The sequence below is a fragment of the Narcine bancroftii genome, chromosome 8, assembly GCF_036971445.1.
Source record: "Narcine bancroftii isolate sNarBan1 chromosome 8, sNarBan1.hap1, whole genome shotgun sequence".
In the NCBI taxonomy this organism is placed as follows: domain Eukaryota; kingdom Metazoa; phylum Chordata; class Chondrichthyes; order Torpediniformes; family Narcinidae; genus Narcine; species Narcine bancroftii.
In genome coordinates this window covers 161,822,280-161,841,202 of record NC_091476.1, presented here as the reverse complement: position 1 = coordinate 161,841,202, position 18,923 = coordinate 161,822,280, and the positions used below count along the sequence as shown (strand labels likewise).

General features: G+C 38.5%; 1 protein-coding gene across 15 annotated transcripts in view; it reads left to right on the top strand.

Annotated features, from left to right (window-relative positions):
• The window catches only part of macf1a (microtubule actin crosslinking factor 1a), a 535,539-nt gene that overhangs the window by 347,978 nt on the left and 168,638 nt on the right, over nucleotides 1-18,923 (top strand). For 13 of the 15 annotated variants that reach the window (XM_069895733.1, XM_069895734.1, XM_069895729.1 and 10 more), the window contains 5 exons: nucleotides 6,685-6,900; nucleotides 7,897-8,130; nucleotides 11,487-11,636; nucleotides 14,407-14,640; nucleotides 15,799-16,050. In XM_069895733.1, the coding sequence (XP_069751834.1) occupies nucleotides 6,685-6,900; nucleotides 7,897-8,130; nucleotides 11,487-11,636; nucleotides 14,407-14,640; nucleotides 15,799-16,050 (1,086 nt within the window). The remainder of the gene's footprint in view (nucleotides 1-6,684; nucleotides 6,901-7,896; nucleotides 8,131-11,486; nucleotides 11,637-14,406; nucleotides 14,641-15,798; nucleotides 16,051-18,923) is intronic. The other 2 variants (XM_069895735.1, XM_069895736.1) reach the window with 1 other exon arrangement.

The window sequence follows — 18,923 nt, the reverse complement described above, 5'->3', positions numbered from 1 at the left end:
ATTTCTGATATACTAACATAATAACAGATTGCCCCAGAGTTTATTTCTGATATACTGACATGATAACTGATTGCCCCAGAGTTTATTTCTGATATACTGACATAACTGATTTGCCCCAGAGTTTATTTCTGATATACTGACATAATAACAGATTGCCCCAGAGTTTATTTCTGATATACTGACATGATAACTGATTTGCCCCAGAGTTTATTTCTGATATACTGACATGATAACTGATTTGCCCCAGAGTTTATTTCTGATATACTGACATAATAACTGATTGCCCCAGAGTTTATTTCTGATATACTGACATGATAGCTGATAACTGATTGCCCCAGAGTTTATTTCTGATATACTGACATGATAACTGATTTGCCCCAGAGTTTATTTCTGATATACTGACATGATAACTGATTGCCCCAGAGTTTATTTCTGATATACTGACATGATAACAGATTGCCCCAGAGTTTATTTCTGATATACTGACATGATAACTGATTTGCCCCAGAGTTTATTTCTGATATACTGACATGATAACTGATTGCCCCAGAGTTTATTTCTGATATACTGACATGATAACTGATTGCCCCAGAGTTTATTTCTGATATACTGACATGATAACTGATTGCCCCAGAGTTTATTTCTGATATACTGACATAACTGATTGCCCCAGAGTTTATTTCTGATATACTGACATGATAACTGATTTGCCCCAGAGTTTATTTCTGATATACTGACATGATAACTGATTGCCCCAGAGTTTATTTCTGATATACTGACATGATAACTGATTTGCCCCAGAGTTTATTTCTGATATACTGACATGATAACTGATTTGCCCCAGAGTTTATTTCTGATATACTGACATGATAACTGATTGCCCCAGAGTTTATTTCTGATATCTTTGGCTTGGCTTCGCGGACGAAGATTTATGGAGGGGGTAAAAAGTCCACGTCAGCTGCAGGCTCGTTTGTGGCTGACCAGTCCGATGCGGGACAGGCAGACACGATTGCAGCGGTTGCAAGGGAAAATTGGTTGGTTGGGGTTGGGTGTTGGGTTTTTCCTCCTTTGCCTTTTGTCAGTGAGGTGGGCTCTGCGGTCTTCTTCAAAGGAGGCTGCTGCCCGCCAAACTGTGAGGCGCCAAGATGCACGGTTTGAGGCGTTATCAGCCCACTGGCGGTGGTCAATGTGGCAGGCACCAAGAGATTTCTTTAGGCAGTCCTTGTACCTTTTCTTTGGTGCACCTCTGTCACGGTGGCCAGTGGAGAGCTCGCCATATAATACGATCTTGGGAAGGCGATGGTCCTCCATTCTGGAGACGTGACCCATCCAGCGCAGCTGGATCTTCAGCAGCGTGGACTCGATGCTGTCGACCTCTGCCATCTCGAGTACCTCGACGTTAGGGGTGTGAGCGCTCCAATGGATGTTGAGGATGGAGCGGAGACAACGCTGGTGGAAGCGTTCTAGGAGCCGTAGGTGGTGCCGGTAGAGGACCCATGATTCGGAGCCGAACAGGAGTGTGGGTATGACAACGGCTCTGTATACGCTTATCTTTGTGAGGTTTTTCAGTTGGTTGTTTTTCCAGACTCTTTTGTGTAGTCTTCCAAAGGCGCTATTTGCCTTGGCGAGTCTGTTGTCTATCTCATTGTCGATCCTTGCATCTGATGAAATGGTGCAGCCGAGATAGGTAAACTGGTTGACCGTTTTGAGTTTTGTGTGCCCGATGGAGATGTGGGGGGGCTGGTAGTCATGGTGGGGAGCTGGCTGATGGAGGACCTCAGTTTTCTTCAGGCTGACTTCCAGGCCAAACATTTTGGCAGTTTCCGCAAAGCAGGACGTCAAGCGCTGAAGAGCTGGCTCTGAATGGGCAATTTCTGATATACTGACATGATAACTGATTTGCCCCAGAGTTTATTTCTGATATACTGACATGATAACTGATTTGCCCCAGAGTTTATTTCTGATATACTGACATGATAACAGATTGCCCCAGAGTTTATTTCTGATATACTGACATGATAACTGATTTGCCCCAGAGTTTATTTCTGATATACTGACATGATAACTGATTTGCCCCAGAGTTTATTTCTGATATACTGACATGATAACAGATTGCCCCAGAGTTTATTTCTGATATACTGACATGATAACTGATTGCCCCAGAGTTTATTTCTGATATACTGACATGATAACTGATTTGCCCCAGAGTTTATTTCTGATATGCTGACATGATAACTGATTGCCCCAGAGTTTATTTCTGATATACTGAGATGATAACTGATTTGCCCCAGAGTTTATTTCTGATATACTGACATGATAACTGATTGCCCCAGAGTTTATTTCTGATATACTGACATGATAACTGATTTGCCCCAGAGTTTATTTCTGATATACTGACATGATAACTGATTTGCCCCAGAGTTTATTTCTGATATACTGACATGATAACTGATTTGCCCCAGAGTTTATTTCTGATATACTGACATGATAACTGATTGTCCCAGAGTTTATTTCTGATATACTGACATGATAACAGATTGCCCCAGAGTTTATTTCTGATATACTGACATAACTGATTTGCCCCAGAGTTTATTTCTGATATACTGACATGATAACTGATTTGCCCCAGAGTTTATTTCTGATATACTGACATGATAACTGATTTGCCCCAGAGTTTATTTCTGATATACTGACATGATAACTGATTTTCCCCAGAGTTTATTTTTGATATACTGACATGATAACTGATTGCCCCAGAGTTTATTTCTGATATACTGACATGATAACTGATTTGCCCCAGAGTTTATTTCTGATATACTGACATGATAACTGATTTGCCCCAGAGTTTATTTCTGATATACTGACATGATAACTGATTGTCCCAGAGTTTATTTCTGATATACTGACATGATAACAGATTGCCCCAGAGTTTATTTCTGATATACTGACATAATTGATTGCCCCAGAGTTTATTTCTGATATACTGACATGATAACTGATTTGCCCCAGAGTTTATTTCTGATATACTGACATGATAACAGATTGCCCCAGAGTTTATTTCTGATATACTGACATGATAACTGATTTGCCTTAGAGTTTATTTCTGATATACTGACATGATAACTGATTGTCCCAGAGTTTATTTCTGATATACTGACATGAAAGCAGATTGCCCCAGAGTTTATTTCTGATATACTGACATAACTGATTGCCCCAGAGTTTATTTCTGATATACTGACATGATAACTGATTTGCCCCAGAGTTTATTTCTGATATACTGACATGATAACTGATTTGCCCCAGAGTTTATTTCTGATATACTGACATGATAACTGATTGTCCCAGAGTTTATTTCTGATATACTGACATGATAACAGATTGCCCCAGAGTTTATTTCTGATATACTGACATAACTGATTGCCCCAGAGTTTATTTCTGATATACTGACTTGATAACTGATTTGCCCCAGAGTTTATTTCTGATATACTGACATGATAACTGATTGCCCCAGAGTTTATTTCTGATATACTGACATAACTGATTGCCCCAGAGTTTATTTCTGATATACTGACATGATAACTGATTTGCCCCAGAGTTTATTTCTGATATACTGACATGATAGCTGATAACTGATTATCCCAGAGTTTTTTTCTGATATACTGACATGATAACAGATTGCCCCAGAGTTTATTTCTGATATACTGACATAACTGATTGCCCCAGAGTTTATTTCTGATATACTGACATGATAACTGATTTGCCCCAGAGTTTATTTCTGATATACTGACATGATAACTGATTTGCCCCAGAGTTTATTTCTGATATACTGACATGATAACTGATAACTGATTGCCCCAGAGTTTATTTCTGATATACTGGCACGCTGTAGTGCTTCATTTCCTTAACCCATGTTTGTTTTAAATTAAAATATTACAAGTCTGTGGTATACAAAGAATAACATTTAAATTACTAAAAAATGTAATATTGAGAATGGAATGACAGTATTAAACATTTTACTTTCAATTTGTTGCAAATATAAGCCAGCAGAGACGTCTGAAATGACATGTATAGCTCCTTCAAATATGGACTTTTTAAATTTACCAATGGCCTTGTAAAGTGATATTTACTTTAAAGAAAACAGTTGCCATTTTTAACTGATTAAATGTAGTTAATTTTATGAAACTGTTACACTGCTGTGCACAGGCAGAATTTAGTTAATTCAGGAAAAGACCAAAGTTTCAGAATTCTTTTTACCTCATTTGTGTTCTTCTATTTAAAATGATCCAAGTGAAGGTGGGTTTTTACTGGTAGGTCAGCAGTATTTTACGAGAAATGGCTTATCACCTTCATGCACAGTGAAGTATATGTGGTGGCTCACTTAAGCGCAGTTCGAACTGGCTCAGAAAGTTGCAGATGAACCGCTGGCATCAATAACTAGGAGGGCTCTGATTGCGGGGTGAACCATGGGCCAGAAGGTGATGTGATTTCCGCCCCCACAGCACGCGGGGGTTCCTGGGAGAAATGATTAAAACATGCGCATGTGAACAAGAAGAGAGTTTTCCAACTGGACGCTAGTCGAGTCAGACTCCTTTCTTTCACTACGACACAGCGCGACTACACATAGTTAAATATGTTTTGGGGGAAAACACAGCCTCATGAGCTTTGATAACATGGATTACAATCTACCATTATTTACTGCTAAAGTGTACAGTTCTGTTATTTTGCGTGAGCACAGATATTGTAAAAATCGATACAAAGTAAGATGATTTCTTTGCACTTATAATTTTAATGTGTAATTCCTGCGTCATCAGCCTTTGCACAGTAAGCAGTAGTGTCTAGAGCATGGCAAGAATCTGATTTTTTACCTCTCTCGTGTGCTGGATATTGAGGTCCAATTGAAACAGCAGAAGCCATTTGATACCAGTCCGACAATCCTTCTTGAACAATTACACTTGGCAGAGGTTGGTTCTTAGATTTAGTTTCATTTAGTTCCAAGTTAAAATTTCTTATCATCCGATTGCAAGGGTACAATCAGATGAAACAGCATTTCTCTGGTCCTCAATGCAAAACGTGGAGGCAGACAACCAGACATATCACACATACAAACAAACAGAACAAATATACATATAAATAGACATTGTTAAATAAATGTTAAAGTCTCAGATGGTTAGTTGAGCAGCTCCTGTGATGTACAGTATTCTCACTGCCCGCGGAAAGAAGTTGCTTCTCAGCCTGGTGGTGCTGGGTGAAAAGAATGAGAACCGCTGCTCTAGACCCAGTTATTACTGAAATATTTTGCTTGATAAAAATTGTTATTGGTCCATTTCCTTTGAAGTTTTGAAATGAGTCAATTAGGGACGATTAAAACACTGGTTTTCAAACTTTTTCTTTCTCTCACATCTCACCTTAAGTAATCCCATACTAATCACAGAGCATTTATGGTATAAGAATTATTGTATTTGACAGCATATAGGACCCATTGGCCTATTGTAATATACAATAGGCATACAATTAGCATGAGATTTCAAGAAAAATTTGTTTTAGTGTATTTACCTAATTCATTTTGCTCAGGGGTCCCCCGCTCACTCCCTCCCTCCCATCGCTCGCTCACTCCCTCCCTCCCATTGCCTCTTCTCTCCCACAGTGCTTTGAGGGGAGCACTGGGCCTCGATGATCAGGTTTTGTTCGAGACCCAACTCTCCCCTCAAAGCACATAGGAGGGAGGGTGCGACAGGAGGGAGGGAACGAGTGACGGGATCTCCAACCAAATTGAATGAGATGCGGGGGCAGGTGCCAGTTAGAAAGCAGCCTGAGCCACTCGCTCACTCCCATCCACCCCTGTGCTTCAATCAATCTGTTTGGGGAGCTATGCTCATTGAGGCCCAGCACTCCCCTGAAAGCACTATGGGAAGGAGTGAGTGACAGGAGGGGAAAAGAGAGAGAGTTGGCGGGCAGGCAGGAAGGAGGGAGAGAGCGAGTCTTCTTACTGGGAGAAATGAACAGCGGCAACTCTGGAAAGCACAGGTGAGTAGTTTGAGTGCTTTAATCATGTCACCATCTTGTAAAATGGTGGCTCCAAAATGTTACCTTCGCATATGGGACCTGTATGGTTTTTGAGGCTTTTTTATGGGATAAAAAAAGGGGGCTTTATATGCTGTCAAATATGGTATTTAAGGTGGTATGTGAATGCAAAGCAAAAGTTTGAAAACCTCTGTTCTACAGCAACAGTGCCACACTGTGATGCAGCTGATCAGGGCACTCTCAATAGAGCTCCTGTAGAAGGTTGACATGATGATGGCCAGTAGCCTTGCCTGCTTCAGTCTTCTCAAGAAGTGCAGTTGCAGTGCAGTTTGGCCTTTCTGACGAGTGAAGAGATGTGTGTCTACAATCGATCACTTTTAAGTGGACTCTAAGGAACTTGGTGCTCTACTCTCTCCACTGCTAAGTTACTGATGTGTAGTGGAAGGTGGTTGATCCTGGTCCACTTAAAGTCCACACTTTCATCTCTTTCAACTTGTCCGCATTGAAACTCAGGTTGGTGTCTTGCACCATTTCACGAGATTTTCAAAACAGAACTGAACTCTGCTTTAGTTTTAATTTGCGTTTGTTTATTTATCTTGATATCTGATTTATTTTCATAATTGAAGATGCAGATGCCCTTTCACAGTGTTTCTTTGTTTTTAGGGTTTTGAGGCAGAACTTGAAAACCTATCAGTCCAGATTGATCAAGAACTGGTGACAGTTAATAAAATCCTTGAAGGATGCAGAGAAAATGTACCTACTCAACTACTGAAGGCACTTGAGAAAGATTCAAAAAGCTTACAGATATCATTTTCCTCAGTCTGTGAGGAGTCCAAAACTAGGCATGAAGATTTAATAAATAGACTGGCAACTAAGAAAGTAAGCTGAGTAACATGTGGAATTTCAAATTTTAAAAAAAGTTGACAACTATCTCTATTTAGTGTTCTCCCTCCCTTTATGTGTATTATCCGTGATTAGTTTAATATAACGTTGGTAAGGTTAACAAATAATCAAAGATAAATTATTATATTACAATCAGTGAACATCAATGTTCAACGTTAGATGAATGTTGCAAACCTAGGTGTATTGGTGTAGTTGCTGATCTATTTCTACTGTAACATCTTGTTAATATATGCCATGAATCTATCAATGACCAACTTATCTCTGTCTTACTTGAACCATCACAAATTTCGGCCACTGTTACTCTTTGATACTGGAAAGGAGACAAAATTATGCTTGTATTTTCAGTCCTCCACATTTGCCATTTGAGGTAGTAAACTATTCTCAAGGTTTGGTATTCATATCTTGTAATAACTGATTTTATTTTTCACTGTCATTCTGTCCAAAAGCAAAAAATGTTAAAATGAGAAGAAACAAATGGGTTGGGGGGGGGGGGGGGGAGGGGGAATGGGGAATGGGAGAAAGTATTGGCTTTTTTTCTGAATGGAAAAAAGGTTTTACACATGCTTACTTTTAATTTTATAAATAATAAAAGAGCTGACATCATTTATTTGATAATGAAAACTTCAGGATTTTTGATTGATGAAATAATAAATGTAAATATAAGTTTTGATCTATTTTTCATCTGGGCATAAGATATTAGATTTAAATTTGAATCGTCATCATAACTAAGACAAGTGTTTCAGCCCACTAATTCAACATCAGTCATAAAATAAACACCTCTTCAGTGTTTGGTATTTCAATGAAATTGTCATTCTAAATGAATGAAAATTCCTTTTCAATTTAATGAACAAAAATAACAGGCTTTGGAGGTGCTCTATTTGTTAACTTTTTCAGGGTGTTTAATTCAATAGCAAAATGGTTTTGCCATATATGATTTTGAACATGTTAATGAGTCCTCCCTTTCTTTTCTAGGAGCTAAAGGAATCTTTGTCACACACTAAAGAATATACTGTTGAAGGGGATTTTGATACCCAGTTTTTTAGTGCTGCCTATGCCCCAGACTTAAATCCTCATCAAAGCCAACAGTTGCAGAAACTATTAAATGAGCCACACATGTTATTCAGAGATATTTCTGAAAAAAGTGAGGCACCAACAGAAGCATCAGATCCTCAACTTCAGAATAAAATGTTTGTGGAATCTAAGAAGGTTTGGAGCAGCCAGCAATTTACTTTAATATACAGTATCTTATCTCTTGTATAAGTAATTCTAAAGTGTCAAGTGGGATATAATGCATTAATCAGACAATGAACAAAAATAACATAACATAACAATTTACAGCACGGAAACAGGCCATTAGGCCCTTCTAGTCCGCACCGAACCAAACACCCCTCTCTAGTCCCACCTCCATGCACAATGCCCATAACCCTCCATCTTCTTCTCATCCATATACCTGTCCAACCTTTTCTTAAATAATACAATTGACTCCGCCGCCACTATTTCTCCCGGAAGCTCATTCCACACGGCTACCACTCTCTGAGTAAAGAAGTTCCCCCTCATGTTACCTCTAAACCTCTGCCCCTTAATTCTTAACTCATGTCCTCTTGTTTTAATCTTTCCTCCTCTTAACGGAAATACTCTATCCACATCCACTCTGTCTATCCCTTTCATAATCTTAAATACTTCTATCAAATCCCCTCTCAACCTTCTACGCTCCAAAGAATAAAGACCTAATCTGTCCAATCTCTCCCTATACTCTAGATGCTTAAACCCAGGTAACATTCTGGTAAACCTTCTCTGCACTCTCTCCACTCTGTTTATATCCTTCCTATAATTAGGCGACCAGAACTGCACACAGAACTCCAAATTAGGCTGCACCAACGTCTTATACAGTCTCAACATCACCTCCCAACTCCTATATTCCATGCAATGATTGATAAAGGCCAGCATACTAAAAGCCTTCTTCACCACCCTATTCACGTGAGTTTCTACCTTCAGGGAACAATGTACCGTTACTCCTAAATCTTTCTGCTCTTCTGCATTCATCAATGCTCTCCCATTTACCACGTATGTCCTGTTCTGATTCTTCTTACCAAAATGAAGCACCTCACACTTATCAGCATTAAATTCCATCTGCCATTTTTCAGCCCACTTTTCTAAGCAGCCCAAATCCCTCTGCAATCCTTGAAAACCTTCTTCATTATCCACTATTCCACCTATCTTAGTATCGTCTGCATATTTACTAATCCAATTCACCACCCCATCATCTAGATCATTAATGTATATAACGATCAACAATGGGCCCAATACAGATCCTTGAGGCACACCACTGGTCACCGGCCTCCAACCTGACAGACAATTATCCACTGCCACTCTCTGGCCTCTCCCTTTCAGCCAATGTTCAATCCATTTGACTATCTCAAAATTTATACCTAAAGACTGCACCTTCTTAACTAACCTTCCATGTGGTACCTTATCGAAGGCCTTACTGAAGTCCATATAGACAACATCCACTGCGCTACCCTCATCCACATTCCTAGTCACCTCTTCAAAAAATTCAATCAGATTGGTCAAACATGACCTTCCTCCCACAAATCCATGTTGAGTGCTCCTGATCAGACCCTGTCTATCCAGATGTTTATAAGTACTATCTCTAAGAATTTTCTCCATAAATGTAATTATATTAAATATATACATTTCAAACCCAACCAGCTGAAAAATTGAAAAGAACATTCTAAATTGTAAGTCAATAGCAAAAAAATTGCTTTATTTGAAATCCCAAATCTGATCATCTATCCAAAATTTGGAAATTCTGATGGATTGGACTCTGGATCACCTTGTAATATTTGCATTTTTTACTCACTAGTGCCACAGTTCCAGTTTACCTTTTCCATTATTGGGTCCCTGATGGTCATGTTCCTCTCCACATATTGAGGCTGCAGTTCTGGTGCTCCCTTCCAACTCACATGGGGCTTGGTTCCTGCATTCTCCAACCACGTACTGGGGCTTGGGTTCCCATTTCCCAATCTGCTCCACCTTGTATCAGCATTTCCCCTCATGGTTACTAGGTTCCCAGTTATTGCACCCCCTTATCTACTTCTGGTGGCCATTCCCTACTTCATCTTTTTAAAAAGTGAATTAAAAGTCCTTTGGAAAATTGATTAAATAATGTCCAATAGAATGGAAAATGTGCTAATCTGACACCATCCAATTGAATTTTGTTGCAAATAGATGTGTACAAGTCAATTAAGTTAGAAATAAATAAAGTGAGTTGTTTGACAATCTATAGAAGACTGTAAGACATAGAACCAGAATTAGGCCATTCAACCAATCGAGTCTATACTGCCATTTGATTTATGGCTAATGTATTTTCCTCTCTACTCTGTATTCAGATGATACAAACATTGGTAGGAGGACACTGGCTGATTTCAGTATGGTTATTGTAAACTGGGCAAAATTCTGCATGACCCAACTATTCATTAGAAATTCTATGAAATTTGAATCCATGGAATGAAAGTGTACCTGTGATTGAACTTGACTTCCTTCGGGGCTCTTAGTAAAGATGCACCAAGAATCCTTGATTTGCCTTTAATCAAATTTCAGTCAAAAGCCTCAGCCTTGTGTGTATTGTCTATAGTTGTGATATCTGAATATCTGTGTGGATTGTCCTTGTGTCTTTTGTTCAGTTGCAATGCCTTCAGTAACCCTCTAACCAATGTTCATTGGGTCAATCTTGTAACGTATTTTGCCTTGCTTTTTCCAGATACTTTTGTTCCGTTAACCGCCATGGCTCACGTAATGAAGATAATGCTTTGCAGTGGATCTGAAAATGGTCATTGAAGTGTTAACTGTGGTTTTTAACTGCAAGACCACATGCTAATAGTTCTTGTCATTGTCGTTCAATAACAACTGATTCTTTACTGCTTCTAAAATGTATTTCTGTGAAATCTCCACACAGTGGCTTCTCTGTGTATTTGTGACACATCCTGCTCAATTGTACTAATTCACAAGGTGGTGTCTATAACATATCTTAAGGCTGGAGGTGACAACAAATTGCTTGTGAAGCAGCTCTTTGAAAATTAACAGATATCTGAATCTGCAGTGAAAGCTTTTTATCTGCATGTCATACTACATGGAGTTCTAATTGGCAACACAATGTGTCAATTTTCCTTCATCTGGCATGAAGTCATGTGCATTAAAATGTAATCAAGCCAGATGCATCCATCTAGTAATATATCACATTACCTTTCAAGGACAGCTTTCAAAATCTTTTTCAGGATTTAAATATTCCAAATCAATTGCCAATGATGTTTGAATCCAGAGTTGTGGATTTCTAACATGGTTTGGTGGTTTGTTGGCCACTTGCACAACTTCATGTGAATAATGAATTTTATTGAATTCACTCAAATCGTATTGGCTTGTTTCAAAAATCTGCACAGATCTATTGTGTTAACTCAGCCAGGGGCATTCTATAGACATCATTAAGTTTATTTCAAAATGTCTTTTTTGAGAATTTGGCACACATGAGTGGAGAAGGGAAATATATGCTTTTTGTTTCTTTACAGACTCGACAGGAGCAACAGGAGGAATGCAAGCAAAAGCTGGATGAGCTTGGTGCATGGCTGACTCAGACAGCTCATGTGGTTGCCAATCACCAGGTGGCAGTTACTGAATGTGATCTACCAGCTCTCCATGAACAACAAAATTCAATTCAGGTTTGTAATGGCAATTATATACAGAGCATCTTTTGCATTAATTTTGCTTTTTCAGCATCAGATTTGAAGAATGGCAAAAAAAGGCAAGAGTCAAGGAAGATGGTCTTGTATTTTGAATGGCCCCAGCAAATGCAATAAAACCCTGGTATCTTGCCCCTATGGGTATTGTTAAATGCTGGTTAAGTTAATTTTTCAGTTCGCTTGAGATGGTGTGTCATGTGATTGGTGAACTAATGGCGAGGTGCGCCAATTTTAAACTTCTGTATTTTTTACTAATTATTTTCTGCAATTTTTAATTTTTTTTGCTGTTTGCTTAAATTCAGATAACAATGGTTTTACTGGATATAATCCACTTTCCGTGACAAGTACCAACTTCGGTATTAGGGATTGCTCGTATATATTTATGCAGGAAGGCAGTATGTGCAAGATGTACAGAACATTAATGCTGAAAAAGATAATGACGTGTTCATGTGAAAATCAAAGAATAAGAACATATCAACTGAAAATATAATGAAATAGTCCACATAGATTTCAAAAAGAAAGTTCTTGACAAAGTGCGTATTTTAAAGAGTAATATTTTCCAGAAGCTTACTGGATTGCATGATGACTGTAAAGCAAAAAATAATATTTAAACATAATTGAAAAAATCTGCAGATGATGAAAATCAGTAAATGTAGAAAACTTTGGATATTCAGCAGATCATGATTCGCTATTGGGATGGAATTCTTTGCCCTTCTTCTTTGCCCCTTTTCCCCCTCCCTCTCTTTCCCCTTCCCTCTTCCCCTCTTTACTCCCTCCCTATCTCCCCTTTCCTTCCTCTCCCCTCACCTCTCTGTATCTCATTAAATAAATTCAGTCATTTTTAAGAATCCACACTACTCATCTTCCCCCCCCCCTCGCAACAACAGAAATATACACTCTTTCCCCCCCCCCCACTCTCCCAGCATGTGTACCATCAACACGTGCAAAGAATCTGCGCCAGACAAATACCTGAAAGGAGTAGAAAAGTATAGATTTCTGGAAGAACAGATCTGTAAAAACAGTAATAACAGGTCAATAGCATTGTTTTTAAAAAAGCAAAGTTTAAGATAGCTTCCAGCTGTGAATTAGGGTTTTGTAAATATAATAATGAATTAAAGTGAGAATTTTTTCTGTGAGGTTGATTTGAATGGAAAGTTAGTTTTCACAAGAAGTACACTTGACTCTCAATTTTCCATTAAGTGAGGCAATTCCATAGAAATTCATAAACACAGATGGTGCAAAACCCGTTAAGTAACGCAAAACTTGTTGCATGGTACTTACTATTTACTATTTGTGTAATAACTCGAGCAGTCTCCTCAACTGAGAGAGGATCAGTAGCTAAGTTCTTTCTTTGGCTTGGCTTCGCGGACGAAGATTTATGGAGGGGTAAATGTCCACGTCAGCTGCAGGCTCGTTTGTGGCTGACAAGTCCGCTGCGGGACAGGCAGACACGGTTGCAGGGGAAAATTTGTTGGTTGGGGTTGGGTGTTGGGTTTTTCCTCCTTTGTCTTTTGTCAGTGAGGTGGGCTCTGCGGTCTTCTTCAAAGGAGGTTGCTGCCCGCCGAGCACGTCTGCTGGGATAGCAGCTTGTGCAGTTTCATTCCAACTAGGACAGTAGTGGCTCAGCCTGTGATTCCAGCTGGGGCAGAAACTGGAAGGATAATCAAAGTGTTAGGTTCAGGGGAGATGGGATCAGGTGACACAGTTGATCCATAAATTGGATATACTGCGACCAAAATGTACAGGAGCTAACTGGCATTTTATATTTGAGGGTAAGTTATATTAAACACTTGACAAATTAAGATCAAAGCTTTCTAACAATGGACATTCATGAAGAGCATAGTATTGAAATAAATGGTTGACTTCTGTGTTGTGAAAAGTTGCAAGATTTAAAAAAAAAAGGTTATGGTATTAAAGTAGCAGTGTGTTTATAGCATAATGGAGAAGTCATTCTGAAAACTTTTTTACAAATGAAAGCACAAAGGCATCAATATAAATATTTTTCAGCTACTCTACCACAGTAGAATAATCTTTATCCTTTATTTGAGGACTTGAAAACATTGATGACTTGAAACTCTTTAGAAAAAATAGGAATACAAACAACTAGTAGTGTCAAGCAACCGGCAAAAAAGAAAATCACTGAAAATAAATACCTAAAAAATATGGCCGTTAGTTTGCCAATCACACAGCACACAATCTCAAGCAACCGAAAAATTACTTATCTGTCATCTACCAATCCCCATAGGTGCCGGATACCAAGGGTTTTACTGTCATTAATTTTTCAGCCACAGACATATCTTGAGAAAAAATTCTGTTCAGAGACTAGTGATTTAAGTTTGATCATGAACAGATATTTGCAACTGAGCACTATATTCCAGCTATAGAAACTAACCAACTTAACCTTGGGAACTCATATGGAGATTTATAAACAAGAAGGGGAAAAGGTAAACTAAAATATTGAAGAATGCATTGAAATTTCTTCCAGAGAATAAAGAATAATAGGAAGATACTTTTCACAGGTGATTAGCTGGAAAGTTTCAATAACCAAAATAGAATGGAGCACTTTTATTGGAGTGAAACCCTTTATAATTGTGTGGGTAATCTTTTGTTTTGAAGTGTGCTCAAAACAAGGCTACAGGAACTGGATTGATTCAAGCAGGAAATATACAAGACTTATTGTCTTTTTTTTTACTTTTATTGTTTTTTTTCTAGAGAATTATACTAAATTGTTTTTGTTATTTTCTCTCAGGCATTACAAAAAGATATGCAATCGCGTACTGCTGTTTTAGAGAATGTAATCAAAGCCACAGAACATTTATTGGAGGAGAACCAGGGAAAGCTAGATGCAGAAGAATTGACAAAAATTGAAACAAAACTGTTGGAAATTAAGGCTCAGAACAAAGACTTGAATCAAAGAGCTAATAAACTACAGAAACAAGTAGACAGTGCCTTAACCAAAGCTGTCCAGCAAGAAACTGAGAAGGTAATACCCAAGAGAAAATCTGTAGAAATGTTGATAAGTGGTGCAATGTACCCCCAAGTTGTGGAAGTTTGGGGAATCGTAAATTGTCCTTAGGAAATTCACAAATTACTTTAAAATAAAAATTAAAAAATGACTTAATTCACATAAAATGTGCTCCATAAAATTGCAAAACGGGTTGTATTGTACTGCACTAGTGTAAATCTGGTAAACAATGTTGAAGCAGTTTCAAATAGTTAAGTCGTTGCAATTTAATACTTGGATGATGCCTGTCATTTCCTAGTTTTGTAGTTGCATGGAAAATGGCAATTTTATAATTATAGCCATAATGCACAGAATTCTGAAAGACAGATCCTTCTAAAAATGACTAAGAACATAAGTTAATTATTATCCTTGTTCTAAAATAACTTTCCTGTACAGGTTAGCTTATTAAGTATAATGATGCAGATGGATCTTGTGTGCAGCAATGTGAGCATTTGTGATTGGTTGTAGAGGAACTGAGAGTTAATTTGTATTTGGCCTTTTAGTTGGCTGAAGAGTAGGAGGAAAAGTGGTGATCATATTTACTGTGCATTAGGATCCTGAGTAATGGAGTCATCTCCAAAATGCAGAGCATGGGCATGTAACTGAAGATTTTCCCAACATTTTTTGGGAGGCAGTCATGAGTTATAGGGTAGGCCACAAACTTTGGAACAAGGCTGCTTGAGGGGTGGAGAGGTTGTAAGAGTGATTGGCAATAAGGGACCAAACCTGAAGAAGGTGATGAGAGTGGCCTTGCACAAGGAAAGACAAATTGAATTGTGAGTGAAGAATTGTGGGAAAATGGGCAAGGTTGGGGAGACAGAAGCTGGGAGCTAAAAGGAAGTGGGCAAGATTATGTGGATGTCATTGTGTGTTTGGTTAAAGGGTGTCAGTGTGTCTGTGTAGTGTGTCAATTAGACCAAGACTGAGCAAGACCATTTGTTTGCCCATGTGCATATTTGTTTGCAGTGGCGTGCAAAGGCCACAATTTATAAACCGGCATTTTCTACTCAGGAGGCCTAGCACCATCCTCAATCCCAAGGGTTTGCAAAAAAAGATGAGGGAATATCTAATTGCTGCCATGTTCTTATTCATATTTGCTGTCATATCCTCAAACTAACATAATTTTGTGATTTGTAGGCAAAAACAGAAGAGGAACTCGAAGAAAATAAGATTAAAATATATGGTCTTTTGGAATGGTTGTCAGCTGTGGGACAACAGGCAATATCGCATTCTCATGCACGGCCCCAGGGGGAACAAGATGGAGTTTGTGTCAATGAAGATGAATTTGATGCGTTAGGTAATGGTTTGCAGCTGCAAGACCAGAATGATGTGATGGATACTTTAGCTGACATGGGAGGAAAACTGAACCAACAGCAACATGCACTGAAGGTATGAACACTTCCTAGACAAGTGCACATATGAACAATTTAAAAAATATTTTGGATAGGACTTTTCATCAGAACTACCCTAATCAGAACAGATTTGATGAAAGGTTATTGACCTAAAAAGTTAACTTGAATAGTGACTGACCGATGTTCCAAATAAGTTTGAATTGAATTTTGACTGTCTTATCCCAATCATATTCAAAGACCTTCAAGATCCTTTTCTAACTATAGGAAAGTCCTACTTTCTGTTCTTTGCTCTGGTCCAGTTATGCAAATTATGAAGGATGATGGCAATATGATTAACTAACCAGTGACGGAGCAGTGATTGAAGATGCTCACAAAGTGAGCCTGGACTAACAATCTCACCATGGCAGCTTCTTAAAAAAAAAACTGTTAACCTCAGTAATTCTGTCCTTGTCATATAATCTAGACATTAATGTTTTTAGGGGAAGAACCTTCTTTCCCATTTTGGTGACTCCAGGCTCCCAAAAATGTGATTAACTCTTTATAACCTTCTTAATTGGACATGCAAACCATTCACAACTGCCATTTCAGAACTAAAAAGGGATGAAAAAAAATATACCACTGGAATGAATTCTGGTGTAGCAAAGTCACTGCTTGTCCACTCAACCCAGGAGAGTAAGCCAGGTCATTTTGGCAAGAAATTGCAGAAAAATTAACTAGGATAACAGGAATGGCCTTCACTGACAACCTAGAGCTATACCTATCAGGTGATTTCATGGAAATAAGCAATAAATTGACCAAATATCAAATCTAATTTATAAAATTGACTGTATGAGTACAATTCCAAAAGGGCCCAAGGATCTCAACAGCAAAGCAAAGCAGCTGGCTTAATTGGCATTGGCAGTAACAAAAAAAAATGTATCGCAATCTCTTGAAAGTCCGACTTCCCCCCTACTCATAGCACGATAGACTACGGAAATGAGCAGCTGTTTAACTATGGGGAAAAAAAAATCACATTTAACTTAGAATAGATATGACACTTTTGTAAAGGTCTTGGCAGCCACACCTCGAGCACATAGGGCCCCAGATACAACAATAAAATGGATCAAAAAAGCATATAAAAGTAACTATGATATATACAAAAATGTAGTTTCCCCAATTGTATATACTTAAAATGTATGTAATCTCTGATGGTGAATGGATCTGTATGTATGGAAGGGAGGGAAGGACTGTTTTGTTTTTGCTGTGTTTGTGAGAAAAGTTTAATATAGTGTATATTTAAAATGTTACTATGTATATTTTTTGAAAAATAACAAAAATAAAATATTCAAAAAAGAGAATGAATAAGCCTACACAACCTAGCTGAAACAATTTATCTGTTGTAGATGGATCTGTTGATGACAGCAGGAGTAGAAACTACTGCCACAGGGAAAGAGGCATCCCATTTTACTCCATGGGCTCCCTCAGTTCTGCGGTGTGGTACTACCATTGTGCCAAATGGGATAGATTCAGAATAAATTGACAGTTTGAAACACAGTAGCCAAAAGATACCTTTAGCATCAGTGGGAAAAAGTAAACTTATCATCACTTGATCTCCCATTACAACCAAGCTGAGTAATCACCCTGGTTTAATAAGGAATACAGATACACATGCTAGAACAACATGTTTACAGATAAATGAGGTGCCAATCTGGTAATGTTACAACACTACGATACGCATGCAAAGCAGAAAATAAAATAGCATGCCAAAGACAGAATTAATCGCAGATGAGATTTGAGCTCTCCAGTCCTTCATGATCAGTCAGGAACAGTAAACAGAAAAAGAGGCACCAAGGGTATCCTCATTCTCAATGGAGGTAGGCCACAGCTTTTGAATAACAAAGTTGAGGTTTATACCATGTTCAATCAGAACTGCCTAGTGCATGATTTCTTCCAACTCCATCACAAATTACCTTCATCCCATTTGATTTACTCAGGAGCACCAAATACAACAAAGAATTAGGACCAGACCACATTACATTCAAAGTACTGAAGAACTGCAGGTTTTCTTGCACCTCTTGTTCCACTAACATCCTTCTGACAAAGTGGAAAATTGTTCAGGTATATGGCCCATCTACTAAAAGCAGGACAAACCCATTCTGGCTAATTAATACTCTATTTAATCAGCCACCCAATGGAAAGTGTAGTCAACTGTGTTAAAAAGTGGCGTTGCTCACCAATTAACCTGCATACTGGTACTCAAATTGGGTTTTGTCACATCACTCCGGATCTCATTACTGCTGTGGTCTTAATATGGACTAACTTCTTGAGTACTGTGATAACCAAAGCAGGTCAGAGGCAAGCAGTAGGTGGCTAACCATTGCTCCCCACTTGACTGGATGAGTACAATTCCAAAAGGGCGCAAGAATCTCAACAGCAGCTGAACAAAGCAGCTGGCTTGATTGGCATTCCATCCGTCATCACTTCCACCTACTTTTCACTGTTCTATATACTATCAACAGAACACTGAACTACGAGATCTCCCAAACAGGTGTCGCCTGACATTGAGAGGGACGTATAGTACATGTATAGAAAAACAACTACTTGCTGCTTCCCCTCCAAGTTGCACTCCATTCTAACTGAGAAATGAATTGCCATTTGTTCTCCATTTCAGGGGTAAATTCAGAACTCCCACCCTTACAACTTTGTCAGACAACCTTGCCAAGAAAATGGTCCTTGATGACATTGAAGACAGTTAGGTAGAACTGATAAATTTAGGCCTTGGCAGTGACACCTGCATCTTGAAAAATGAATCTGCAAATAACAATGACCTAGAATGCTTTCACTAAAATATGCATTGATTTTCATGTTTGTCATTCTGTAATATGCAGTGCTTCAGTCATGTTTTAATAGTAAAGAGAAAAAGAGCAGAAA